The sequence below is a fragment of the Oscarella lobularis genome, chromosome 3 (assembly GCF_947507565.1).
Source record: "Oscarella lobularis chromosome 3, ooOscLobu1.1, whole genome shotgun sequence".
NCBI classification, from domain to species: Eukaryota; Metazoa; Porifera; class Homoscleromorpha; order Homosclerophorida; family Oscarellidae; genus Oscarella; species Oscarella lobularis.
The window spans coordinates 2,100,860-2,126,474 of record NC_089177.1 but is presented as its reverse complement, the minus strand read 5'-3'; the positions used below and the strand labels follow the sequence as shown (position 1 = coordinate 2,126,474).

The 25,615-nt window shown below is 49.7% G+C and overlaps 9 protein-coding genes across 15 annotated transcripts; 5 read left to right on the top strand and 4 right to left on the bottom strand.

Moving 5' to 3' along the window:
- Window positions 1–6,584, top strand: LOC136185021 (ubiquitin conjugation factor E4 B-like). The gene is made up of 37 exons (XM_065972056.1): window positions 1–111; window positions 164–284; window positions 341–701; window positions 762–1,069; window positions 1,131–1,190; window positions 1,241–1,345; window positions 1,398–1,439; window positions 1,497–1,632; window positions 1,689–1,750; window positions 1,806–1,940; window positions 1,993–2,030; window positions 2,092–2,155; window positions 2,202–2,267; window positions 2,324–2,491; window positions 2,548–2,633; window positions 2,696–2,793; window positions 2,849–3,013; window positions 3,065–3,112; window positions 3,172–3,265; window positions 3,321–3,387; window positions 3,441–3,557; window positions 3,611–3,748; window positions 3,799–3,932; window positions 3,983–4,015; window positions 4,069–4,218; window positions 4,280–4,370; window positions 4,428–4,527; window positions 4,591–4,685; window positions 4,738–4,836; window positions 4,887–4,954; window positions 5,022–5,439; window positions 5,503–5,643; window positions 5,705–5,893; window positions 5,949–6,029; window positions 6,081–6,173; window positions 6,227–6,311; window positions 6,366–6,584. The coding sequence occupies exons 1-37, from the start codon at window positions 83–85 to the stop codon at window positions 6,518–6,520; spliced, it is 4,440 nt and encodes a 1,479-aa protein (XP_065828128.1). The 5' UTR covers window positions 1–82; the 3' UTR covers window positions 6,521–6,584.
- An 85-nt stretch (window positions 6,585–6,669) lies between these two features.
- On the bottom strand, window positions 6,670–8,440 carry LOC136185049 (carnosine N-methyltransferase-like). Its single transcript, XM_065972093.1, has 9 exons — window positions 8,356–8,440; window positions 7,978–8,299; window positions 7,699–7,772; window positions 7,580–7,647; window positions 7,445–7,511; window positions 7,207–7,385; window positions 7,036–7,149; window positions 6,860–6,966; window positions 6,670–6,809 (listed from the first exon to the last, which is right to left on the bottom strand). The coding sequence occupies exons 1-9, from the start codon at window positions 8,421–8,423 to the stop codon at window positions 6,699–6,701; spliced, it is 1,110 nt and encodes a 369-aa protein (XP_065828165.1). The 5' UTR covers window positions 8,424–8,440; the 3' UTR covers window positions 6,670–6,698.
- Window positions 8,441–8,456: 16 nt separating this feature from the next.
- Window positions 8,457–11,370, top strand: LOC136185058 (spermatogenesis-associated protein 4-like). The gene is made up of 9 exons (XM_065972106.1): window positions 8,457–8,583; window positions 8,641–8,770; window positions 8,822–8,940; window positions 8,997–9,087; window positions 9,140–9,208; window positions 9,269–9,329; window positions 9,389–9,445; window positions 9,506–10,536; window positions 10,710–11,370. The coding sequence occupies exons 1-8, from the start codon at window positions 8,507–8,509 to the stop codon at window positions 9,613–9,615; spliced, it is 714 nt and encodes a 237-aa protein (XP_065828178.1). The 5' UTR covers window positions 8,457–8,506; the 3' UTR covers window positions 9,616–10,536; window positions 10,710–11,370.
- Window positions 9,444–11,484, bottom strand: LOC136185053 (uncharacterized). 4 transcript variants are annotated; one of them, XM_065972099.1, is made up of 7 exons: window positions 11,275–11,484; window positions 10,721–11,226; window positions 10,589–10,667; window positions 10,312–10,518; window positions 10,053–10,252; window positions 9,907–9,998; window positions 9,444–9,846 (listed from the first exon to the last, which is right to left on the bottom strand). In XM_065972099.1, exons 2-7 carry the CDS (start codon window positions 11,003–11,005, stop codon window positions 9,696–9,698), a joined length of 1,014 nt encoding a protein of 337 aa, XP_065828171.1. In that variant the 5' UTR covers window positions 11,006–11,226; window positions 11,275–11,484; the 3' UTR covers window positions 9,444–9,695. The 4 variants fall into 4 exon arrangements, with proteins under 4 accessions (XP_065828171.1, XP_065828172.1, XP_065828173.1 ...); XM_065972101.1 differs by having other exon boundaries at window positions 9,448–9,846; window positions 10,312–10,344; window positions 10,402–10,518; window positions 10,721–11,469; XM_065972102.1 differs by having other exon boundaries at window positions 9,449–9,846; window positions 10,312–10,344; window positions 10,402–10,515; window positions 10,721–11,468.
- A 97-nt stretch (window positions 11,485–11,581) lies between these two features.
- Window positions 11,582–15,978, top strand: LOC136185028 (tyrosine-protein kinase transmembrane receptor Ror2-like). Its single transcript, XM_065972066.1, has 7 exons — window positions 11,582–11,739; window positions 12,234–12,956; window positions 13,020–13,058; window positions 13,254–13,502; window positions 13,563–14,069; window positions 14,123–14,362; window positions 14,427–15,978. Exons 1-7 carry the CDS (start codon window positions 11,673–11,675, stop codon window positions 15,833–15,835), a joined length of 3,234 nt encoding a protein of 1,077 aa, XP_065828138.1. The 5' UTR covers window positions 11,582–11,672; the 3' UTR covers window positions 15,836–15,978.
- Window positions 15,979–15,997: 19 nt separating this feature from the next.
- On the top strand, window positions 15,998–16,815 carry LOC136185062 (cytosolic iron-sulfur assembly component 2B-like). Its single transcript, XM_065972112.1, has 3 exons — window positions 15,998–16,160; window positions 16,224–16,427; window positions 16,556–16,815. Exons 1-3 carry the CDS (start codon window positions 16,043–16,045, stop codon window positions 16,702–16,704), a joined length of 471 nt encoding a protein of 156 aa, XP_065828184.1. The 5' UTR covers window positions 15,998–16,042; the 3' UTR covers window positions 16,705–16,815.
- Window positions 16,724–21,527, bottom strand: LOC136185023 (mucin-like protein). The gene is made up of 10 exons (XM_065972057.1): window positions 21,301–21,527; window positions 20,688–21,236; window positions 20,330–20,632; window positions 18,926–20,270; window positions 18,094–18,867; window positions 17,919–18,041; window positions 17,732–17,848; window positions 17,558–17,677; window positions 17,097–17,508; window positions 16,724–17,028 (listed from the first exon to the last, which is right to left on the bottom strand). Exons 1-10 carry the CDS (start codon window positions 21,442–21,444, stop codon window positions 16,881–16,883), a joined length of 4,035 nt encoding a protein of 1,344 aa, XP_065828129.1. The 5' UTR covers window positions 21,445–21,527; the 3' UTR covers window positions 16,724–16,880.
- LOC136185047 (palmitoyltransferase ZDHHC11-like) lies at window positions 16,939–25,601 on the top strand. Of its 4 annotated transcripts, none has more exons than XM_065972090.1 (13): window positions 16,939–17,039; window positions 17,106–17,275; window positions 17,328–21,111; window positions 21,163–22,864; window positions 22,933–23,125; window positions 23,293–23,879; window positions 23,934–24,109; window positions 24,168–24,269; window positions 24,391–24,518; window positions 24,572–24,697; window positions 24,751–24,863; window positions 25,044–25,130; window positions 25,187–25,601. In XM_065972090.1, exons 6-13 carry the CDS (start codon window positions 23,691–23,693, stop codon window positions 25,544–25,546), a joined length of 1,281 nt encoding a protein of 426 aa, XP_065828162.1. In that variant the 5' UTR covers window positions 16,939–17,039; window positions 17,106–17,275; window positions 17,328–21,111; window positions 21,163–22,864; window positions 22,933–23,125; window positions 23,293–23,690; the 3' UTR covers window positions 25,547–25,601. The 4 variants fall into 4 exon arrangements, with proteins under 4 accessions (XP_065828162.1, XP_065828163.1, XP_065828161.1 ...); XM_065972091.1 differs by having other exon boundaries at window positions 17,106–21,111; window positions 21,163–21,467; window positions 21,518–22,864; XM_065972089.1 differs by having other exon boundaries at window positions 17,106–21,111; window positions 23,293–23,494; window positions 23,595–23,879.
- Window positions 21,768–23,492, bottom strand: LOC136184408 (TBC1 domain family member 20-like; the record flags this gene model as incomplete). The annotated part of the gene is made up of 7 exons (XM_065971297.1): window positions 21,768–22,054; window positions 22,107–22,288; window positions 22,341–22,482; window positions 22,545–22,646; window positions 22,756–22,847; window positions 22,900–23,075; window positions 23,270–23,492. Coding segments are annotated over 7 exons (1,131 nt in total), but the record flags the coding sequence as incomplete, so codon positions are not given.
- Window positions 25,602–25,615: the final 14 nt, after the last annotated feature.

Here is a 25,615-nt window from a genome sequence, read left to right as displayed (position 1 = left end):
GCCACATCACGAAAGTGAATCTGGCTGCTTCGGGCACTTGTACGTCGTTTCGTCTCATTCGCCTTCTTTTGCTCGCCGCGTCATGCGTGAGAGTTTGTTAGGAGAGCGCTGGTAAGGCGAATGCAAAAAGGAGTCGCTACGCGAATTGATTGCGACGTCACAGCTCGATTTCGAACGTTCGACTCTCCGTCGTCGCGACTCGCCCTAGCTTTTCGCACCTTGGCCCTGGAAAAGTCGAGGCGACATGGAACGAATCGAATGGAGCTATGTTCGTACCCGGAAAAGTAAGTTCAGCGTCCCTTGGGCCAAGGATCGGGTTACCAACAGTAAACTGCGATAGGACGTATTGGGGTCGCCACCAAGTGGAAGGACACGTGGAAATTCCGAAAGCAGCTCTTCTTCAGGGCAAAGTACTCAGTATCAACAAAAACAACAGGGAAATAATCAGTACTCTTCACCACCGCCCAGCGGTGGTGGTGGTGGTGGCGGCGGCGGAGGGGGAGGAAATGGGGCAGCAGGAGGTGGAAGAAAGGGAGGGAATGATGGAGGGAATGATGGAGACGGCGAAGATGACAGGAAGAAGAAGAAGAAGAAAAAGAATAAAGAGGAGGAGAGCTGTCAGGATGATGAAAGAGATATAAATACGATGGAAGAGAACGAGGAAGCTCCGGCTGAGGAATCAGTTGCTAAGAAACCAAAAGGTACTGTAAAGCCAAAAGAAGAAAAAAACCACCACGACGACGACGACGTTTATTCTCAAGGTGGCAATGATCCCGTTTCGGAGGACGAAGCGCGAGAAAAGGTGCTGTCAAAGAGATTGGCCAAGTTTCAATCGCCTCCCAAGCCGGCCAACGATGCTGCTGCTCCTTCGAAAGAAATTCCTCCTACAGAGAACCAAAGCAAGCCAATGTCTCCCGGCGAGAAACCGACGTCTGTTTCGAAGATCAAAAGACCGACTACGACTTCGCCCGTTTCGAAAACGCTAGCAGAAGCAACGGCTCCGATTTCAAAAGGAGAACGACGAACGTCGTCGACCAAACCCACCAAGCCTCCAGCGTCCGTTTTCCAGGTTCTTTAGAAAAGCAGAGGCGAGATCTGATGCTGACTTGTCTCCTCCCCTTTTGGTTCAGAACATGAGTGAAGACGAGAAGCTCAAATTTTTCTTAGAAAAGACGCTTGGCTATGAACTGGTAAGAGAGAAGAAGGAATTAAGATTAATTAAATAATTTATTCGTTGAAGGTGATCAAAGCCATTGATATGGTAACGCCGATAGCAGTCAGAAATACTATAGAGTTGCGAGCGGCGTCGATGCCCCAGCCAAGCGACGAAAGCACGCTGAAACAGGTACAGACTTTGCCTTGCTCATTTGGTTATACTTTTAGTGGGACTTGCATAGAAATTGCAAACGTTGATTCTAGTGTGTCTAAGCAAAGAGCAGGTAAAGCGCGCAAAGCTCTGAGATATATATGGACTGTCCAATTTTTCTCTCCTTTAGGACCCTATTCTATTCTGCCTGACGTGCTATGACAACGTAGTGTCATTCGAACGAGAAACGGATCCGCTAGTAGACAAACTGACTTCAATAGTCAAAGACGTCTTTGTCCGAGTAGCTCTAGAGCAGATCCTCGAAGGCAAGACAAAATTATTTCCACGCACATAATAATTATTTATTATTATAATTTTCTAGGATGTCAAGTGTCGACTGACGACGACCTTTGGTCCAGCTTTTCTCGGAGCGGTTCATCGACTGTGAGATTTGTAGTAGGCGCTCGAAACCGTTTTTGTCTAGAATTCAACTTTTCAGACTCCAGTGTATTCTTTTCTGTCTCGTCTGTCGCCCGGGTGGATAGGTGGCGTAGGAATGCCTCACGATTTTTTCACCCGTTTTGTCGACCTTGCGACGGAATCGTCGTTAGGAGAAAAACTCTTCTGTCACCTGGTGAGTAACGTCAGCAAACGTCTTCTAAAAAAGTCAACACGTGTGTATTTAGGTCAGGAATGCTTCGAGTAAAATCCGCTCAGTAGTCAGGTACCGTATACTTGAAGAATTCCGTAGCAGTGCTGGTGTATTTTCTGTATCTGTGCTAAAGGCCGGACGATGTTATTTTAGAAGGCGGCCCGTATTTTGGCGCTTTGGAGACGATGCTAGCCAAGGTGAGTTTGAAGCTGACACGTTCTCTCTGTACTAATGACTAACTAGCCGGAGATTCTTGACGCTGTTGGAAGAGAACTCCAAAGAGAAGTGATTGCAGCGCAGAAGAATATGGTGAGACGTCGTCAGATTTTATTCCCTGTGTTTTTGATTTCCTTTTTTTTTCGAAGGGTGTGTATTTTGAACGGGAGAGCATACTCTCCAACCTGCTAATGATTTCCAAATTTTACGAATTTCACGACGGCGCTTCGATAATGATTTTACCGAAATCAACTGAATGCTACACGAGCCTTCCAGGCTTTCCCCAAACCCATAGGAGCGACCTGGAGAGACTTGATGTAAGAGAGAAGAATTTTATGAGGGAACACTTTATACATCAATACATCGTTCTCAGCAACAAATCCGAGCTGGTTTTCAAAGATGTCAAGCAATTACACATGCGGTTCTTTTGAAACTATTGAAAACGTCAAATAAAGCCAAGTACAGTTTCTACGCATGTTTCTTCAGGAAATAAAAAAGAACTTTTCTTTTCTTCCTTCAAGTGTTCTAGCTTGGATTGCGTCTGTCGTCTCTTTGAACGAATTGCGCACGGCGGCTAAATTTCGTCGCGAAAAAATTAGGCATCCAGTGGCGTGCGACGGTCTGTCTAATAGTATGACGTTCACTTCGACTTTCATCGTGTTTTTCTCATTTAGGTTTTATGCTGAATTTTTGCGCCGTGATGCTCAAATTCTGTCAACCGATTTTCGCCTCTTCGCCGACGCCCAAATTGGCGAAAATCGATCCTCTCTACTGTTCGCTGCCAACTGCGCGACTAGACTTCGACAACGAAACGTGCATGGCTCTGGGTTGCCTTCACGGTAGACAACCAAGCATTATTGTCATCGAAAAAATTCAATTTTTTTTCTTAGCTTTGGACGAAAGAATTGGCAAAGCGCACGAGCGATTTTTTGTCGAAGGCAACGCTCACCGTTTCGTTGCCGCGTTCGCTTTTGTTTACGTGCTGTCTCTCGCCTAGGTCACAATTTTTTGACCGAGTGCTTTTTCCTGACTCAGCGCGCACTGCACGTCGGTTTGCATTCCACAATCAATCATTTCGAAAAGATGCTACAGTGAGAAACGGATCCTAAACGGATACATGTGCTCACCGATTGAAATTTTGCGTAGCGAACTTATTAAACTTGAAAAGGCCCTGGACGGCGCTAAAAAGGAAGAAATACACAAACGTGTTATGGTAGGAAAGGGGGAGCAATCGATAAAAGAACAAAAATTTATCGTTTTTGTTAGTTGCTAGTCGTTAATTTTGGCACGTTTCTGTTCGATTCGACTTTTGCCGAACTCTGCTCCAAGTTCTACATCACCCAGTCCGTTTGGCTTCTTATGCAATTGGAATCATGCCGAAAGGTGAACTGTTTAAGTTTCTTTTCAGTCTTGGTTGCATCGTACGTTTTACGTAGGAGGGAATGAGCGAGGAAGATGTCGTTGAAGCCCAGCAGAATCTCTGTTCTTCCATACCGGAATACTGCATCAAAGACATGGCGGCCTGGTTCAAGTTTTTGGCCTTTCACAATTCGGATCTACTCAAATCGACTACAGTACTCGAAGTGACACGGAGGACGAATGTCTAACGTCGTACAATTTTTAGATTTCCTTGGTGCCGTTTGTCGAGTGCTGCGTCGGGCTCCTTCAGAGACCCGATCTTTTACCGAGTCCTTTGACTCAAAGTCGAATCGTCGGCGTGCTTTTAGCATTTGTGGATCACTCAGACAAACAGCAGAGGTGACACATGCACAAATGAACTCCTTCGTCATATAACGAACGATCTTTAGATCGGGTTTGCTTGGTCCCATGGGATGGGGAAGGTTCGAATGGCAGTCGCGTAAAATCGCCTCAGAAGATTTTTTATTTCTTTTAGTGGCGTCGCTGACGATTTGGCGGCGGTCGTTCACACTTGTCCGGCTGTGCAGAGTTATCTGGGACCGGCGCTTCTGAGCACCTACGCTGCCGTCGACGTCGTCGAAGGACTCGACGTTGACAAGGAAGAGTTTGACAAATACGGATCAAGGTAGTATCATTCATGTAGAGGAGCAACGTTAAAACAATCGTATTTTTATTTTGTGTTTCAGATCTGATATTACGAAGCTGATTGAACACTTTTGGCTCCGACAGGACTGCCGATCGTCCATTCTTGCCCAAGCGTCCACTGCTCGATTCCAGGCAAGTCCACAGTAGTCAAAAGACCGCATCTCTTTGTTGATATCTCAAATATTGTAGGCCTTTCTGAGTGCGATCTTTGACACTTTGCTCTACCAGTTGAACGATAGCATGCAGCGACTTGCCAACGTCAAGCAGGTGCAACAGGCGATGGAAGACGGTAGGAACAGGAGTTGTGTGTGCCAGTGGCGCTAGCTAGCCCCCTTTCCTCACGTTTGAACAGAGAACGCGTGGAAGGCGTTACCTCGTCACGAGCGAGACAAAAAGACGGAATTCCTTCGAAACGAAGAGGGCGTCGGCTCCGGATTTATGAAAATGGTGAAACAAGCGCGCGCTTCTCTATTTAGCAATAACAAAATTTTTTTATCAGGCGACTTCTACTCTGGGCCTTCTCGATTTAGTCACTCAATCAGAAGAAGTGGCAAAATGTTTTTCTCAGCCTCCTCTCTCACTGAGAGCCGCTGCAGCGGTAAAAAAACTCATGCACGCTTTGCTGAACCGGTATTCCCTTCTCCTTAGATCATCAACTTCATCGAATCGCTGTGCGGTAGTCGTTCGCTCGACTTCAAAGTCAAAGACATGTCGAAGTGAGGATCCGAAACAAGCGACTGCTTATATTTATATTTATATTCATATTTAATTTTTCCTCTATAGATACAACTTCAATCCGCGCAATCTTCTGGGTACGATCACGGGAATCGCCGTTCGTCTCGCCAAGCAGAGTCCGTCCGAATCGTTTTCCGGTCGAGACGAGAGCGCGTACGATTTCGTCGAAGCGCTCGCCGCTCATCCCGACTATTCCGAGTCGACGATGCAGAAGACGCTGTCTATTCTGCGACGAATTGGTCTGGGGAGCGAGGACATGCGAAGCGACTTCGAAGAGTGCGTTCTACGCGTTCAGCTCATTCAAACCGAAATGATCGGCGACGACGACGGCAACGTCGACGCCGATTTCGACAAGAGCGATTGGCAAGCGGAGGCGGAGGCAGCCGACGACTTCGATCGCGGCGTGCTCGCCGGAATTTACATCGAGGCGCTTCGCGAAGCAAAATACGATTCGTGCGATTTTGAAGTGAGGAAAATTAAATTTGACTCGTCAATCTTTTTTCGACGAATTTTCTTTCTTTTTTTTTAGGATCGACACGCTTTTCATTCTCACAGCTTGAATCGTTTCTTGGACCCGAGATCGCCTAAAGTTCGAGCGTTGATGAAGGAGTTCAGTCAACTCGCTGAGTCTCTTCCGCTCCACCCGGATTCTTCCATTCTGATCCGGCAGGCAAGGATTCGTTCGACGACGACGTTTGACTTTTCCCCTTAGACGTATTACTTCTCTTTAGGATGAAGATCGCATGGACATGGCTCGTGCGCTGATAACGGGTCCTATTGGGACCCCGTACAGCTTGGGCTGCTTTGCCTTTGATATATACTATCCGTCTAATTATCCCAACGTTCCGCCTCTCGTGAAATTAATTACCACTGGGAATGGAACCGTGAGATTTAATCCCAATCTCTATGCAGACGGAAAGGCGAGGCGGAAAATTGAAATTACGTCATAGGCTGACGTTTCTGCTGACGTTTTAGGTTTGTCTCAGTTTGCTTGGAACTTGGCACGGAGGCGACTCAACGGAAAAGTGGGATCCCAAGCAATCGAGCCTTTTTCAGGTGATAGCAATGTCTTTGTAGTAACTGACTAGTCAATGAGACGACGTTTAGGTCCTCGTGTCTATTCAAGGAATGATTCTCATTTCCGATCCCATGTACAACGAACCTGGCTACGAAGGAATGCGCGGAACAGCGGAAGGAAACGTGAGCCAATGCATGATTTATTATTATTCATAAGAAAAGCATATAATGCTCAGGCGCGAAGCCGTCAATGTAACGCCGCAATAAGGCTGAATACGGTCAGGCTTGCTATGGTGGGCCAACTGAGGTGTCCTGCTGAGGGTAGGGGAGTTCCTTGCTCTGGTATTGAGGGTCTGAGTTTTTTTTTCTACGTAGGGTTTGAGGACGCTATCAAAGTTCATTTTGCTTTGCAGAGACATACGCTGCTGAACCAGTGCTCTCAGTGGCTGCGTGAGTGCGAGAGTGCTGAAGAGGAGCGACGACTGAGAAGAGCCGTCAACGATTTGCGCAGAGAAATGAACAAATTGTAAAGCGAGAGGAACAGGTAGGAAGTATGAGTATCGAGTGCGGAAAAGAGTGTATTTGTGACCAAAAGTGTCAGTGTCTGCACTACAACAATGCAGTCGTATAAGAGAGTATTTAGATCTCTCTCCCCCCCCCCCCCCCCCCCCCCCTCTCTCTCCCCGTACTGAACGAAAGCTACAGTATTCAGCTCGCGTGAAAAGGTTTTTGTACGACGAAGAACACGCAGTTATAAGTCATCTTCATCATCGACTTGGGACTTTGTATGTACGTTGACGGCACATTCGTTACCTCTTTCTAAACCCAAACGACTCGTTCAACGCCAACCAAAAAGAAGCCAAACTCACAATAAGCTGAAATCCATAGTGAGTGAGCATAGCTCGCTTGATAGTCTCATAGCTCAGTTCAACGGACTTTTCGTTGGGCATATCGGCAAAGTGATACAGTAGCGGTCCTATAGAAGTATAGAAAACGTTATAGAACCTTCCACGCGTCTGATAGCCCAATTAAGATCTTAACATACCAAAATTGATCCAGTATCCGCCCGGTTTTAGAATATTTGAAATAGTTTCTACGTAATCCAGTACGTTAGCGGCGGTGTCGATAAAATAACAAGTTGCAACGCAATCCCATACATCTGAAAGTAATCATTTGTCCACACACGCGTGATTTACTCTATGCTCCGCGTTCTAACTGGGTTCCGTATAGACTTCGGTAAAACTTCCTGCTGCCATAGAAAAGTGTGAGCCCTTTGGCATTGAGTGAGGATCAACGTCCGGTATCCGTACGGTCTGGAGTTGATCTTCATTTGCCAAATTGTTGCAAAAATGATGCAACCAAGGATGTATGGTATAAACGTTGGTTCCCTTTACACTAAAACAGTTGAGAAGACAGGTCAAAATTGTGAATCACTCTCGATTTGTCTTTATTACTGATTCAGCATAAAATGTGACGCCGTCAGCATGAACATACTCCATTCATTGCCTTGACATTGATACCCTTTATTGATCACACGCACACAAAAAGGAGTTGTCTAATTTGGTATTGACTTGCTTCTATCTGGGTACCTAATTTTGCTATTTCAAAGGCGAGTCTACCGAGACCTGAGCCAGGTACGAGAACCGACACAGGACGCCTGCAACGATCAGCCTTTCTATTACATTGCTAGGTTTTGAGTAAGCCATACTCCGAGGACAACGGCAATCGCATTTGCAATTCTTCTATGATAGGATGATAGCAGATTTCCCTTTCAGCTTCACCCTGGAAGCAGCGAATTGGACATTGGCAGGTAAGGTGGAGCGTCAAAAGCACAGCAGCATACAGTACCACCGCACATATGGTCTCCCTCTATACAACTTCTCCAATTTCGTTATAAATATAATTATATATATGTTCGGTGCACGCAATACACTACTGTGATTTTTGACGCTCCATAGAACAACGGAGAAGCAAACTACTACTGTACTTCAATGCTCCAGTCTCGATAGAACTGCTTGACGGTCGTCGTCACTTTGTCCATGTCGACTCCAGAGGCAAGCGGGACGCTCTCGTCGATGACGCGACCCGTGACGGGATCGATGGGCGGCACGACGTCATCCGTCATGCCCGAATTGACGAACATTCCTCGCGAGGCGACGAGCAGTTGAAGAATAAAGCGGTAGTTCGCGTCGGCCGCTTCTTTAATTCGCTCCAAGTGAGGTAAGAAGTCGTGTAGGATTTTCTGATGGGACGACGGTAGGAGAGAGTAGTTTTGATGAGCGCGAGCGACGCGCTTTAGTGTGTGGATCCTGAGCGATGCATCTTTGCTCGAGTTCGAGCGAAGAGATCGATTTGTTTGCTGCACCTGTAGTAGGCAAACGAGTTGCAGACTCTCTGAAAGTGCTCCTTTTCCTTCTCTTCGTCGTCGTCCATGTCGCCCGCTCCGGGAATCTAGATCTCCCGGATAGGAAAACTTCGAAGTTGTTTGTTAGAGACCTGTGCCAGGCAACGACGAAATGAGCGGATTTGCTAGGGAAGTTTTGAAGTGGATACAAAGCTTGGACCTCACGTATTCCGTAAAGAACCCTAGAAGGTCGATTTTTTGCTCGCAGCAGCCAACTTCACAGCGAATATCGATTTTCTCGCTCAGGGACTTTTCCAATGGCTACCTAGTGGCTGAAATATTCTCGTGGTACTTTCCTCAAGACATTCAGATGCACTCGTACGTCAACGGAACGTCAATCGAACGAAAATTGGGAAACTGGCAGCAACTCGAAAGAGTAAGCAGCACATTCGCCTTTTTCAAAAAAAAAATCGATCTGAGTTTCTAGTTTATTCAAAAATACCAGTTTCCAATTCCTAAGGATTTCATCGAAGGCACAATACATTGCAAACCCAATGCTGCCGTCTCTCTCGTTGAACTTTTGTATACGCTTCTTACCAATAGACAGTACGCAGTAGAACGTCACTTCTGACGTGCCACTGACCCCTTCATTTTTTCACAAGTGTTCGGCGATTGGATCAAGGCGTGGGAGAATTTACTGACAGCAGTTATCAAAGCCAGTTGCCAATGTATGCCAGATCAACGGCTTCGCAGGTGATCCTATCTCTCGCACTTTTGAGTCATTCATAATGCAGCAGTATTACAGGCTATCAAGAATAACATAGCCTTGACCGAACTGACTACGCAACCTGATAGAATTGTTTGCACTCAAAAAGTAAGTGGCCTGGTGGTTCGTACGAGTATACGTCTATTATATCTTCCTTGCTCTCTTTAGGCAAAGGCGATTGTTCACGGTCACGCGGAACATCGTCGACAGGAAAGACATGAGGATCCAGGCGAGGCACACGGACACACGAGATTATACGCAGTTGATAATTTGATCATTTTTTCTTAGAAAGGTTTGGGCTCCGCAAAGTGAAAAGTAAACGGAATACTGTGGAGACTATAAAAGGTGACTAACTACCGCGGTAAAAATGTTGTGGCATTTATCTTGACCGCGTTCGAATACCAGACGAGTCAGCAGCAGCAGCAGCAGCAGCAACAAAGACCAAAGGCAATCCGGCGGTTTCCTATCGAGAAGTGGATGTCAATCAACCGAGCCAAATTGCAACGGAGTCATAACAACTGTTAGAGGTACGCACTCTTGCATCGCCACGCATAGGTACACACATACAACCGCTACAAGAACCGCTACACTATAACTATTGATCAAAGAAGTCTCTATTCCCTGACGCCTTCCGCTTGGCTGCATTTCGGCGTTTGATTGAGCCGTGACCGCACGCGTAGCATCCCGGCACCAGGTTACAAACGAGCCGTCGTTTAAGCAAAAAGGGTAGTCCAACATTCGTTTTGCTACGCAAACAAGAGAACTCGATCGAACGACGGTCTTCCCTCCCTCCCTCGTTAGCAAACCTTCCGGTTTCGATCAGATCCTCGACGTCGTCGAATGTCTGCGTCTGATCGCTTCCTAATGAGACCATGCCATCGTCCGAATTATAGTACACCTAAGAGAGTCGAGCTATGAGGGACGACGTACGCGCGATCTATTGCCGTCTTGCTCTATAGTGCCAGACGCGCTTTTCGATATCTGGTGTCGGGGATCCGTAGAGTGTAAGCACTTTACAGACGTTTTCACTCTGCGATAGAGGATTTCGAACGATAAACGCTCCCTGCTGTTTATCGTCCGGCCACTCGCGCGTTCGATGGGCAATGTATTCCTCGTAGTCGGTATGAGTCGCAGGCTTGCGACACGTGCATCCTTCGCAGACAAAACGCTAAACGTCGAATAGGAGGGAGATGATGAGGCGAGTGTCCTACGTTTTAGTTTGGTGTAGTTGCTGTTCGGCGCCACTATTAGAAATTCCAATCGAACGAGGCCCTCGACAATTGGGCGAACGAGCGACATACCTTCATCTTGACGAATCACCGTGTATACCTGATCGGGATCAGGTGTTCGCTTTCTCCTTCGCGGTGGTCGTCGTTGCACGGGCTGGAACACGCTCGCCGAGTCGTCTGTAGAATCTGCTAATAGGACAGCGGGAGGTATAACCTGTTACTACCCGGTAGGCAGCGCGGGTCCCCTTCGCTTCCCTACCCTGTCTGTTAGCTCCGTATGGTTCATGTTTATTCGTGGGAACTAGAGGCTGATATTCCGGTTCTGGTGACTTTGCTCTCTGACATAAACACCAGTACATACATCATTCTCTTCTCATTAGAATTGACGTACAAAAGACGACGTAACTCGTTCAATGAATCCTGACGTCTGCGTTCGTCGCTCGTCGAGCTCCGGTGACGTCGCCGGCGTCACGGTAGTCGAGCTGCCCGGCGGCGGCGGCGGCCGGCCGGGTCGATTGCGGCAGAGGAGAAGCGCGACGGCGAGTAGGATCGTGAGGAGAACGATCAGGAAGCACAAGAGAACGCCAATCGCGTAGACCCACAGTTGCACAGAGCAGTTGAAGGGATTCGCCGCGGTATCGCTCACGTATCCGAATATAGTACAGGAACAATTCATGGCACGCAAACGTAAAAAGATCGCAAAAAGAGACCGTCACGCATTAGCGCGTGACGGCACGTGAGCCGATTGGACTCGCTACTTAAATTGTGAATATTTAAAAGCGACGAAAACGGCGCCGCCGGAATTAGCGTCCCGTCGGCATGGCAACGACGATGACTCGATCCGCGAATAATTTCGACGTGTGCGGCCGCGCGCCGCGCCTCGTCACCAGAGATCGGCTACGTGGTGACGATTATTTTACGTCTGAAACGTGTTTATATAGTAACCGGAAGCGGTCATGCATCCCAGACGAGTTTCGCGTCTGAATCACGCTCGATGCTCCCCCCTCCGATGCACGCTAATTGAGACGCTTTTGTACCGATCTGAAGTAACGTTCATTCTCATCATCAATCATCGCCTCACTTTACATCTTTTGATTTATACGCGAGAGACGGAAATCGCGCGAGAGACGAGAATAGAAATAGAAGAGGTGCAGTTCACGGAAGGCGGCGATCACTCGCGGAAACGCGCCCACGTTTTTCATAAAGGTATGACCACGCCTACCTAGACAGATTCATTTAGTCGATCGCCCGTATAAGACACTTTCCTTCTCGCGTGGGAGCTCACTCGCTCGCTCGTCTCCCGCACACGGTGCGTCGCTCTACGTCCCCCTCGCTAGACAACAATGGTCGACGCGACCCGTGTTGGTCTTGCCTGTCTACTGCCTATTGTGATTCTTCTAAGCGTCGAAGGTGAGAAAGGGAGAGAGAGAGACGTCATAGCGTCACGCGTTCATCCGGTCGGGCATAACGGGCATAAACCAACGTGCGCCGAAAGGAAAAAGCGCGAACCGTAACGTGCTTCGTCACGCAGAACGAAAACGTTTCCCCTCGCGAGGCCTTACGACGAGACCCTATTACGCAGCCACGCAGACTTAGCCCACACACAATCTTGTTTCGATCAAATCGGGCGGTGAGCGAATAGACTAAAACGGCTTCGGGAACCGCGTTCCCGCTGCTTTTCGCATCGCGCGTCCGTCTACGCGCGATTATCCCCTTTTGGGATGTAGGCGCGTCGCATTCCTCGATCGTTTGTACTAACATTCGCATGGCGTTGATCTCGCGTCAGGCCATTACGCTCGATTTGGGTTCGACGCTTACAAAAGCCACTTGGCGGGTTTCCTAAAGTGACCAATGGCATGGAAAACCGATATATTGATGAGCTTCTGTTTTCGCGCGCTCCACAGGCGTCAATTCGCTCGACGGACCGCCGAAAGCGACGAATCTCGTCGCGACGCCGGTTAGCGCGAAGGCGATCAAACTCACGTGGGACGTCAAGGGTGTCTTCGCTTCGAATCGTTCGGCGCGTTTCATCTTGCGCTATAGCAGCGGTGTGAGCATCAAGTGGCAGACGGCCAACGACTCTGTACCGTCGAGCGCGCGATCGTTCGTCTTCACGTTCAAAAATCCGAGCTCATTCGGCTACACCTTCAAAATCACTTCCGTGTACGATGACACGGGGAGGAAAACGTCCGAAGAAACGGCCGTTCCGGTGCATCCGCGCGATCCGCCGACGACCGAACCCCCGCCGCCGGGCAACGCCAACTTCACGTGTCACCTCTACAAAGGGTCCCAGTGTGCCGGCTTACTGACTCACGGATATTTCTACGTCGAAAACGGCGATCAGCCCGACGACGATAAGAAAGAGGCGTTAGCCGGCGAAGTTTTGGCGAGGCTCGACGACGAGTGCGTCGTCGCGAAACGAATGGCGTGCGACATGATTTTCCGACCATGCCATCCGTTTGAGTATCGTAAAAGAGGCGTGGGCGTGGCGCGGCCCGTGTGTCAGCAAGACTGTCGAAGCGTTGCCGACGGAGCGTGTGGAACGAAGTTGCTCGAGTCCATCGGCGTTCAATGCGACGACTTACCTCCGGCGAACGGCGGAGAGTGGCCGGAATGCTTGCGATACGGTGAGGGTCTCTCCGCTCTCCCTTGGGGTCGGCGCACCTGCATCGTCTTTTTTCTCTCTCTAGACACGAAAAGCGACGGCGGGATCGACGACAGGAAATCGAGTAAGGGGGGATTTGTTTGTTTATCTAGGTGTCGACCTCCGTGAGAGGACGCACTCGCGTGTGCATTAGAGACACCCGCGCGTTGCTTACTCTAGAAAATTTTGCTATTAGAGCGCACACCTGTTCCTCGTCTTCCCACTCGCCCAGCGCAGTCTAAGGGCCTGGCGCATAACGTTCTATTTTTTTCCCCCGCAGCTGATTGCTATTATGGTAACGGACAAGGCTATGAAGGGAAAGTGCGCGTTGAGCAGTCGGGAAGGACGTGTGAGCTGTGGTATAACGAAAATTTGAAGGATGAAGACCAGATTTTCTTCGGCTACAATTCGTCGGTGGTCATGAGTTGGGAGAATTTTTGCCGAAATCCGCAGGGACGCGGCGTGAAACCTTGGTGCTATACGTCGACGGACCGAAAGTCGTGGGCCTATTGTACCATCCCGAAATGCGGTAAGATGCTCTCCTTTCTCTAAGGGAGGGAGGGGGGAATGACGAAAATTTGATTCTAAGGTACGGAAATCGAATGCCAAACGTATGACCTGGATATGGAGAAGGGGAGCATGTGTAAAGGCATGTTCGGATTCCGAGACTATAAGGTTGCAATCAACGAAAGCCGCCTTAGCATGTTCAATGCGAACAAGGAAATTATCGAAGTGGCAGCGGACGACGATCTCAACGACGAAGATACGTGCGAGATTCTGAAACCTGCCCTTAGCTTGCTCTGCTACCAGACGATGCCATTTTGCGAAGCTCAGAATGCGTCATTGATTCATCGGCTTTGCAGAGAAACGTGCGAAAGCTGGAGTCAATATACGTGTGGCGGAAAAGTCTTGGGCGTATTGTTGCAAAAGGTAATTGAAGAGAAGATTGGTGACGGTGTTGAGCATATTGTGCACAACTGTGCTCTGCTGCCGGAGAAGAACGGCGGTGCGGAGCCAGAATGCATCGATCTTCCCCCGCCACCATCCGTTGCGCCTACAACAACAGCTAACCATACCTCTCTGCCACCTGAAACAGGTACCATATCAAATGAGTCACTCTCTTTATCCTTTGACTCCTTCTGTTTTTAGAATGCTATTACGGAAGCGGTGAAAACTACGTGGGAAACGTCAGCGTTGCAAACGGTAGTTACGAGTGCGCCTTCTGGAATTCTACGACGCCTCATTTTCATCCGTTCGTCTCGCCTTCTTCCATTTATCCGAACCTCGTCGAGAACTACTGTCGTAACCCGGGCAACAGGGGCAAGAAACCGTGGTGCTACACGAAAAATCCTAACGTGCGATGGGCCTATTGCGATGTTTTGGAATGCGGTAAGTTCGCCGCGGCGCTCGCGGAAACAAATGCTCGTCCACTAATCTCCGAATCTTTTTCCAGTGCCCACGACCCAACCAAGCACTGTAGACGACCCCGAAACGAAGCAAGAGGCGACGAACAACGCAATGATAGCCGCGATTGCCGGCGTACTCGGCGGAATCATCGTCGTCTGTTTGATCGTTTTCTTCGAGGTGAGAAGACGACACAAGAAGAGACGACTCCACCACATCAACGCCGGCCCGGTTCGTCTCCTGTCGCGCGGACGTTCGAACAGTTCGGCGATGGAAAACAATCCGCTCTACATGGAAAAGATCGCCTGTCCGGAGATATCCGTCGAGAAAGTCGTTCGCTTGTCCGATCTCGGCGAGGGAAATTTCGGCAAGGTATTCAAAGGCGAAATTTGCGGTCTCGTCGACGACGCGACGACGACGATCGTCGCCGTCAAGACGCTCAAAGCCGACTCGAACGACGAGATGCGACGCGACTTCTATCGCGAGGCGCTTCTAATGAGCAATTTCAATCATCCGAACATCGTTCGTCTTCTCGGCGTCAGCACGGACAGCATGGGACCCGTCTATCTTCTCTTCGAGTACATGGCGCTCGGCGATCTCAATAAATATTTGTTCGACAACGCGGGGAATTATCATCGGAAGAGCTATTACTACAACTCGGTCGGCGGCGCTCACAGTCAAAGTAGCACGCTGTCCGACACGCTGACGCAGAAACCGTCGCTGTCCATCGAACAGCTCATACAGATTGCAACTCAGATTGCCGCCGGGATGAGCTATCTCGCTCATCGTCGCTACGTTCATCGCGACTTGGCGACGCGCAATTGTCTCGTCGCCGAAGGCCTTGTCGTCAAAATCGCCGACTTCGGCATGAGTCAGGACATCTATAGCATGGATTACTATCGCGTCGGCGGAGCGGCTCTCTTGCCCGTGCGCTGGATGCCGCCTGAGGCGATTCTCTACGGAAAGTCGACCGTCTTCAGCGACGTGTGGTCGTTTGGAATCGTCCTTTGGGAGATCTTCTCGTTCGCCATGCAGCCCTACTACGGTCTCTCGAACGAGGAAGTGGTCGATGCCGTGCGAAAGGGACGCCAATTGGGCCTACCCGACGACTGTCCACCGCAGATTTATCATCTCATGAAGGCCTGTTGGAGTATGGAACCGGAAGAGAGGCCGGCGTTTAAGAAGTTGCATCGGCAATTGTCCGATTGGAATCCGGCGCTGATGAGCGGTTCGTTGGCGAATGCGGGTACGAGCGTGACGACGTGCGATCAGTCGGCGACCGGCGAGTCGGGTGCCGAGGATCCCGCCGACGACGTCTTCGACGGGGGCGAGTCGCTCACGGTGCAATTGCCGCCGATAGGCAAGGAGAATGACTACCATTGCAATGGGAAGGTTGCCAGGGAAGGGACGAATGGAGTCGCCGTCAATGGTAATTCAAGAATCACTTCAGCAGTGTAATTATGTGCACGGCATACAGCAAGAAACAATGAACTAGTAGAAGAAGAAGAATTGATTTAGATGCAGCAGTGCTTGTTCTCACATGTTTGTGATAGATTTTACGAAAGTTACAACTTACAATAAAAGGAGAGAGTTTAGTGAAAGCATCCGGGTTCTGATCACGCGAGTCATCGAACACCGAACATCGTCTCCGGCTTGCAGCAGCTCATGGAGCGACTCGATAACGCCAATCCCGTCGTATTCGACAAGATGAAAGAGCGAGAAGTGCTACCGGAAGAAGAGAACGACGAAATCGTGGATAAATTCGACTCGAGAGAAATCTACGATATCCGCCCCCCTCCATCGTTCCCCAAATAGGCCATAGCTTATCTCCTTGACTCCCTCTTACATTTGATACGGTCCATAAACGATCCCGAGCACCCGCTGACGCTCGAAGAGCTCAACGTCGTGCGCGAAGCTCACGTGATCGTCGACGACGATCGCGACGCCGTCAAAGTCGTATTCACGCCGACTATTCCCCATTGCAGCATGGCAACTCTTATAGGACTTTCCATACGAGTTCAACTACTGAGAGCTCTACCTGAACGATTCAAGGAAAGGCATATTTACCCCAATAATTAGTTTTGTTTTCAATAATTCCCCTTATGTCCTGAAATCTCGATCCGTGTCTAGACGTGCTCGTTACATAATTAATTAATTAATTAATGTAGACCCTATTGTAGGTGGACGTTTGCGTTGAGCCTGGGTCACATGCTCAGGAAGGAGCTGTTAATAAACAGCTTGCCGATAAAGAGCGCGTTGCTGCGGCTCTCGAAAACGGTCACCTGCTCAACGTCGTGAATCAGTGCCTGACTGTGAAACAGAACTGATAAATAGACATATGGATGATAGATATGTACTACTACGGTGTCTGTAATACTTATAAAGACGAATTTCACATACATTCAGAGAGAGTGAGAACGAATAAGTGAAGAAACTTGGGAGATGAAATAGCTGCCGTACATCGCCCCTAAAAGTTCAGTTCGTCTCTTAGCATCAAGTGAGTTCAGACGTCGTGTGCTATGAGATCTTCTCTTGACTGAGAGCTGTGACCGTGCTGATAGGGCGACGGCGACGGCAACGAACTCTCGCTGCTACTCGTCCTGATTTTCGTGCTCTGTATTGGCTGCACCTTGGTGTTTGGTTTCTTCGCTCTATATAAAAGGCGAGAACAATAAATAAATAAATAAATAAATAAATAAATAAATGATCTTGGACTTACAATATATAGACGACGACGATGATTGCAACGATGAAGATGAATCCGCCCGCCGAACCAGCGGCTATTCCAACAATCTGCGCTGTCGACAATCCCGAATCGGCGCCGCCTTCGTCGTCCGTTGGAGGAGGCTCCGCCGTCGTCGTCGGCCTAGTGCCGATCACGCACGTGCTTCCGTCATCGTAAGTGCGCTCGGGACACTGACACGAGTACGAGCCGATCGAATTGACGCAGAACTTGCCGGTGTTCGTCGAACACGGCGGCGAATCGGCGTCGATGCACTCGTTCACGTCGTCGCACGTGCGCCCGTCCGCGTTCAAAACGAAGCCCGAACGACAGAGGCAGTGAAACGAACCGACGGTGTTATTGCACGAGTGATCGCAGCCGGCCGTGCCCTCCGTGCACTCGTCGACGTCTGGAGATTATCTCACAACGCTGGGAGAAAAACGTTTCTTTAGTCGTACCGTTGCAGTTGGAATTGTCGTTGGCGAGGACGTGGCCGCGGTTGCAGTAGCACACGTTCGCCGATTCGATGCGAGCGCAATTCTGCGCGCATCCGCCGAGGGACGGACACGACTCGTTGGCTGTGGCGCAGAGAGTGGATGACATTTTTTAAACGTTTTCTTCGTCGGTTTTACCTTCGCAGTTGATCCCGTCGACATTGAGAACGAAACCGTTGTTACAGCCGCACTGAAACGAGCCGATTGAATTGGTGCACGTCTGATGACAAGTCGCTAAATCACACTCATTGATGTCTAGAGACAAGAATGAGACAACCCGGTTCAACACAAAAACGAAGATTCTTTTTTCTTGAAAAATCCTCACCGGAGCAAGTTCTGCCGTCGGCGTTGAGAGTGTAGCCACTCCGGCAGCTGCAAGTAAAACTGAACAATTCGTTGGTGCATATCTGCTCGCAGCCGGACGTCCCCGTCGTACACTCGTCAATATCTAAAAACGTGACGTCAAAATCAAAGAAATCTCATTTTGTCGGAACGCTTACCAACGCAGCTATCGCCGTCGAACGCCTCCGTTCCGCTGGGACACGGACCGCACGTGCCGCTCGTCGACGGCGGCGGCAAATCCGCGCAATCGACGCCGACAAAACAGCCGGTAAACGCGCAGCCGTCCAAATCGCGATCGCACACGTCGCCGTCCCAACCGGCACCGCACGTGCACGTCAACAATTCGAAATCGTCGTCATCCCCGACGGGATCGTTGCACGTCGCGTTGAGATCGAGACGACAGGGACAGAGAAGAAGGCGCGGCTGAAGCAGTCGCGAAGCGCCGTGCGAATCGGTTGCCACGATCTGAACGTTGACCGCTTCGGTCGTCGTCGGCGTCCAAATAAGAGAAACGAGAGTAACGTTGCCGCGGCGTATAGTCAGTAATCCGTTAGCGGGACTGACGAGCTGGATGGTGATCGAATCGCCTTCCGGATCGACTGCCGTGAACGAGTACGTCACTGTTTGATTGACAAAGGCTCGAATTGTGTCGCTGCCGTTCAACGTCGGTGGCAAGTTGGCTAAGATTTCGCTGTCGATAACGTTGAGGCTGTCCGTCTCGAGCGTTTGCTTGGCTAGGCTTATGTCGTTTGTAACGACGGCGTCGTACAAGCAGGCTAAGCTGTCGTTGCACGTCGACAAGAAGACGGCGTTTGTTACGTTGCTCAAGCCCAATTCGTCAGGAAACGGCGGCGTGTGATCGGGAAAACGATAATCGGCCGGACCCTTTCCACTGTCGTAATAGAACAAGGAGTCTTCGTCATCAATTTGCCCTAAACAAAGAAAAAAGATTTGTTTTTTTGATGGGCGGAGGAAGATTTTTTCGCTCACATGTCTGTCCGAAGTCGAAGTGAACTTCTCTATCCGTCGAACTGAGCGGTATTTGACTGCCGTTTCGCGTCGTGAAGTCGTCGTCCGCGTCGTCGTTCCAAACGCCGAACAGTCCGCGCGTTTCTCCCTTGAACACGTCGATTGGCGCAAAGACGGCCGTCAGAAGCGACGGCGTCGCTTCGACGCGCACCGATACGCCGTCGACGAAAGTGGCGACGAGCGTTTTGTCGTCGAGTCTCCGAATCGCCGTACCGTTGAAGAGAAGAACGCTGACGTTGTCCAGAGCGTCGAATCGAGCCGTCAGATCCGTCCACCCGAAACTCGGTCCCTCTCTTCCTTTGACCGCGAGACGCCCGCCGTCGAGCTCGACGTGAACAATTCCCGTTATCGGCGACGACTCGTTTAAATTCTGCGACGTTCCGCTCTCGAAACTACCCATGGCGAACGCCGAAAAAGCGGTCCCATTCGAATTGGCAACGGGTCTCATGCGACCCTCCACCACGAACGTATTATTCAGCGCTTGCACGAGAGTGTACTCGCCGCGACCGTTGAACGTGTACTGGACGCCGTCGAGAGTTCGCACGTGCGGATCGCCGAAAAACCACGACCTACGTTGCGGGGCGTACGAGCGACTCGGCACCGGTCGACGCTCGCGAAACAGATTGCACAGGTGCGCCTCGTCGCAGCACAATTCGTGCGGAATAGCGGTGAAGTTTTCAAAAAGCGCGGCGTCGACGAGACGATGATAGGGCGACGACGACGACAACCCGTCGCCGGCGACGGGATCGTCGAGTGCTCCCAATCGGTAGCAGCAGATCGATTCGACGACGAGATCGTCGATTGTCGTCGAATCGACGACCGGCACGGACTCGTAGCAGGTCACGTCGTGGTGATCGTCGTCGAGTTCGACTGCCGAGATGAACTGAAAATCGCGAAGCGCTTGTTGCTCGGTCGTCGGACACGCTGTCGTCGTTTGCGTCCAAATCGGCGGCTCGTCGCTTTCGCCGAACTCTTCGATGTCGTTGAAGTACCAGTCGGCACAGCCCTTGACTGCACGATCTAACGGTGACAGCGATTGCCACGTGAACAGGACGAGTCGACAATGATTTTTGGAGTGTTCGTCGTCGTCTTCCTCCTCCGCCGTGATTTCGTCAATGTCTTCGATGCCGGTGTGTCCAGAGAGGGGGTGATTGTAAAAGGCGTAGGGCAAGCCGGTTGTGTCGTCGTGAAACAAGTAACCTATTGTTGCCGGTGTAACTCTGCCGGCCCATTCAATGCTAGGATAAATAACGTAACTGAAGGAAACGACGCCGTCGGTTGCAAGCACTAACTGAAAGGTGTTCTCCTACCAGACAAAAAAAACTAGTAACTTCGTCCTTTCAAGAGGCTCTTTCCCTCCTTTACCTCGTCTCCACGCTCTGACGGATAATTTCGGACTTCGTTCCACGTTGCCACGAGAAGATGAAGAGTGTGAAAAGTGACGTTCTTCTTTTCGAGCGTCGCGTCGACTTGATCCAGTACGACGTCGTCGCGATCGTTTTCGCCTCGCGTGTACATGTGATGCCAAACCTCGCCGTCCGTTTGCGGGTCGATGTCGGCCCAAAACGGCGCAATAATGTCGATGCCCTCCAGATCGTCGTCGCCGGGAAATCGTTGAGGTTTGAACGAACTAAACGGCTTGGTTGCAACGAGACCGTTGGCGCAAACCTAAAGAAAAAAAAGCTGCATACATATGTACGCTTTTCCTCTGTTCTTTTCTCACGTAAAACGTGTCGATTCTCTTGCCGAAAAGCGGAAAACCGAACGACGCGCGAATCGGCGCCGAGCACCCGTCGTCCGTCGGCGGCAATTCCGTGTCGCCGACCGCTGAGCCGAACGACAGTGGAGGGCACTTGGGCTGCGTTTCGCACGTCGGAAACTCGGATTGATTATTGACCGCCACGACAAAAGCGACCGTCAGATCATTGATGACGAAATTCCTCTCCCCGTCGTCGTTCGTCAGCGCGGCGACGACGACCGCCGACGATATGAGAGTGGGATAGCAGCCGTCGTGAAAGACGCGAATCGTCACTTGAGCGCCGCGACTGAATGCTTCGAAGTCGCTGTAGTTGACGGTGATGAATTCGTGCTGGTAAGCCGACGTCGGAGGAATCGCTCCCGAACCCGACCCGGAACCCGACGAACCGGTAGGTGGATCGCTAGTCGACTCAGTTTCTGTTTCGTTCACTCGACAGCAGGTGACATTCGTTTCGCCGTAGTCGTCGAGGCTCGTCGCGACGGCGCGCGTAATACGGTCAATCTGCATTTCCAGCTATAGGAAATATAGGGGTGAAATCGTCTCCCCGCCGATTTTCTCCCCCCCCTTTCGTTCTCACCAGCAACGCAGATGCGTTGTAGAAGCCGATAGTTACTTCGCCGCTCTGTGGATCAGTGGTTGGCTGCACCAGAGCGAAGACGATTGGCGACAGGAGCAGAATGGCGACAACAAACGAACGCTCCACCATCATCATCATCATCATCGTCCGACGAGGGAAGCGAAAGAGTAAATAAAACCGGTCGCTACGAGCAGTAAAACCTTATATAGGAGAGCAGGCAGAAGGCGAGATGCTGGTCGTTACGCAAGCACAAACGTCAATGTCTTGACAACCGACGCAAACAAGTCAGTAAATCTCTGTTTGCCTCAGTCGAAAAGTTCTCTCTCTCCTTCCCTGCTACCCACCCGCAGTCACCGCCGAGTCACGAGAGCCGTGTATATACTAAGTGCATCGTTCCACGCTCTTTGCAGTTAGGTTTCCCTAAATAGCGACGACGCCACGAACGCACAAACATTTCACGCACTCTCTCCGGTTGCGACTGAACTGCGTCAAACGCTTACGCACGCTCAGGGGCGCCTTTCGCCCACAGACCAGTACGAATTACAACGCCGCGTATAAAAAGTAAACGAGCGTCACGACAACGGCACAAATAACAACGTATCGAATATTCTGTTTCGACAGAGTTTGATCATCGTCATCAACGTATTGATGATGCAGTAGATAGCCGTTTTTCGTACGCGCTGCCAACGCCCTATCAGATCTCAATTGTACCAGTTGAGGTAGTAGAGTCTTAGTGTAGTTTCGTATGCCTAAACTAAAACAGAAAAGGATTAGCAAACCCTATTGAAGGAAGCAGCGTCTCAGACCTGTTTTCCAGTCGAAGATTATTTCGGCTAGCAATCAATGCTGGCGGATAAGCGGCAAAGAGTCGAATCGCTTGACGTATTATGCGTTCCAGGGGCAGACTCGACGGCCAGCGTAGAGCCGCGTGAACGGCGCTCAGTTCGCAGTTGACGCTCACCACGTCGTCTCTCACGTGCAAAACGACCTTCATCCGTAGATTATTATATAGATCAATAGGGGGTTTATCTAGTTATTACGGCTGCAGAGAGATAGACGGGCATCAACGGGTGACTGGCTAGGAAAAGATCGTAGAGACGTACAACGGCGCCCCAATTGGTTAGAACGTGGGAAAACCACGTCAGAATCCAGCTGAGACAGAAAACGGTTCCAACCTCAGATCTGGCAACAGTGCACCAAATATTTAGCGGGAAGACGTCTTTATGCTCCACAGGTCGTCTTACAATTGCAAGAAGTCCTGTAATGGTTTGTCCTCCCGAGCGATGATTGGATATAAGAATGACAAGAGAGAATCGCTCTGAGCAATCGACGTCTCCATGAAATCGCTGAATAAAAGAGATTAGCTCGTTCAACGCGCTCTATCAGCCTCAGTCTCAAGACCCCTTTCAATAGAGTAGATAAGGGGCGTGAGACTGAGGCTATTGTACTCTCTACCGAAGATGTGTATGACATAGCTGATTTAGCAATTGCACGGCCACGTCAGGACCGCATATCAATAGAAACGGGACACTCAGCTCGTGGAAGCCCTAAATGAAATACAAAGGTTTTTTACCCCATCCCATGTTTTCTTCTGCTGACCTGATAGTAATAGAGACTTTTGTTTTGATGTAGAACGCGCATGATTAGCTCCGTGAGCTGCGACTGTTTGAATCTGCGAAACGACGCTTTCGTGTCCGGCGGAAAACGTCGATCTGAACGGCGGACGTCGAGAAGGACCTGACCGTGATCCCGATGGCTTTGAAGAGTTTGGGCATCTAAAGCGAAGAAATCGTTGGATGTCACAACAGTTCACGTGCAATGCAAAGTAAGTGACAGAAAATGAGCAAGGGAGAGAATCAATTACCTTTATGAATTTCATACACATAAACACACATAGATGCACAAATATATAGGTGTATTGGTTTAGACATGCGCAGACGACATACGGTGATTGATCTCTGAGTGCTACCTGTTTTTTTTGTTTTTTGGTAGGCATTCACTCCGAGGAGTTTCGGCCAGACTCTCTGACGCACGGAATCATTAACTAGACCGCCCGAAAGCGTCGCGCAGTCGCGCAGCGAGACAATGTCGACGGGATCGCTGTCGAGAGCCGCGTTGATTCGTCGCACTTTTTCGCGCCGCTCGTCGGGGCCGAGTTCTACATGAAGAACGACTTTCAACTCGTCGTACGCAGGTCAGAATCACTTCGCGCACCGTAAAGAACCTCGACAGGCTCTTTAGCACGCTTTCGAAGTCGCAAACTAGCCAGGTTTCTGTTTTCTGGCTCTCCTTAGCGCGCGAAGCGAAGCGTGTCACGTGGGAGGAGCTAGCCAATAACGCGCGCCTATCGTTGCCCCGTGAACGCTCTCCGCGAACCTCGACACAGAAAGATGGTCCGTTGCTGCAGCGACGAGCCTCCAGCCACAGGCGACAATTCTTTCCTTCGTCACAACGGCTGGTCGCTTCCTCTCAACCCGTTCCAATGCATCGCCTGGTCTATAATCCTTATTTTTCTCGTCGTCCATTTCGGGCTTCTCTCTCCCTACGTCCCCGAACCGCTACGAACGCTCGAATACGTGGTAAGTCCTCGAACTAGAGAAGGAAAAGCGATCCGATTGTTCGTTTTGGCGAAGATTTCGAGCATCGTCGCTCTCGTTCACGTCGTTTTTCTTCTCGTCGCGACGACCGTCGATCCCGGCGACGCGAACGTTCGCAAACTCGGTGCCGATCGGCCGACAGCTGTTTTCGATCGATCTGTCAGATCGCACGTCGTCGAGGAACAGCATTGTTGCCTGTGCGTCGTCGAAGTGTGAGGCCCACCCTGCCACGCCCACGTTTCCCTTCGACGGGGATTTCCGTTTGCGTAGAGATGCGTCTTCGAAGCACTGTCGCGCGTGCAATAAGTGCGTTTTCGAGTTCGATCATCATTGCAAGTGGCTCAATAACTGCGTCGGCGGTAGAAATTACCGGTACGATTTCAATTAATTAATTAATTAATTAAGTTAACTCCTAACAAAAGTTATTATACTGTGTAGTATTGCTCAATATAATGATAATATATAATTACGTTTTTGACGTGTTGTTTTTTAGGTTTTTCATTGCCACACTTGTCAGTGGAATTTTTACAATTATTCAAATGCTAGTCGTATCGTGCTACGTCTTCAGCCAGTACTTCGCCAATAAGGACAATTTGAAGTATTTAGAAAAAACTGACAGTGGTACAGTAGTAATGGCAAATGACTAATGTGTGTGAAAATATTATTGTCTTTAGCAATGTACATGTTTGGCGCTGAAGCGCCCGGTGCTGCGCTTGTGACCGTAGCAATAGTGCACACCATTCTCTTGTTCATCACTCTTGGACTCATCTCGCATCTCTTCTTCTTTCACGTATATCTCAGTAAGGGCTGCATGCTTTTATACAGCGGCACGTGCCTTTATCGTGCGTTATAGTGACAAAAGACATGTCGACGTACGAGTACATCGTGGAGGCAGAGGAGAACGCCTCCAAATGGAGTGATCTAGAAGAAGGCAGAATGCCGGCAGCCAAGAGTGGATGCAAAAAGGTCAGATTTCAATTTATAGTTGGTAGATACCAGTTAGAGATGTGCTAAGCCGCGACAGTGAAAATATGTCTATAGGGACCATTAGAGAGGTGGTCACTATACCATACTAAAAGGGGGTCTACTTTGCGCACTTGCAGTCTAATAGTATTATGTTATGTAACTTGTGTCTTTCCCTATTAGAACAAAGTTGTCCCAGCACCTGATGATGTAAAGCCTTCGTTTCCTAAAGAACCCAAACTCGCTTTTGTGCAAGAGAGGCTGCCTGAAGTATGAACACGTCTTCGTTTCTTCGCTGCGCTTCCACGTATTTTTTCCTCCCCTAGTTTGACCTCGATTCAAATGGCGACAAACAAGTAATTCCCATTCCCAACACAACGACTGCAGACTGCGAGTCATTGAAGGAAATTCCCATCAGCGAAATACACGTGCCTAGATCGGAAGACAACGCGGCCGCCAAAAATCCGTCAGCAGCACAGTTGCGCCGGCTGAAAGAAAAGCAATCGTTTGATGGCTCGGTCAAGTCGTTTGCATCTTTCGGCAGCGGTCGTCGAGTTCTTCCGCCCTTGGTAATAGATCGCTCCTTTCAGCAGCAGCCGCCTCCGCCGCCGCCCTTACCGGTGGTCAAGGGCAGCAACGGAATTAACGTGAATCATCAAATAGATTCAAAAACGTTGTACAGTTAGTGTATAATTATATGTAGTAGATATATTTTATTAGATGTAGAATTATTGTATTCGATCTTCTTGTTCTTT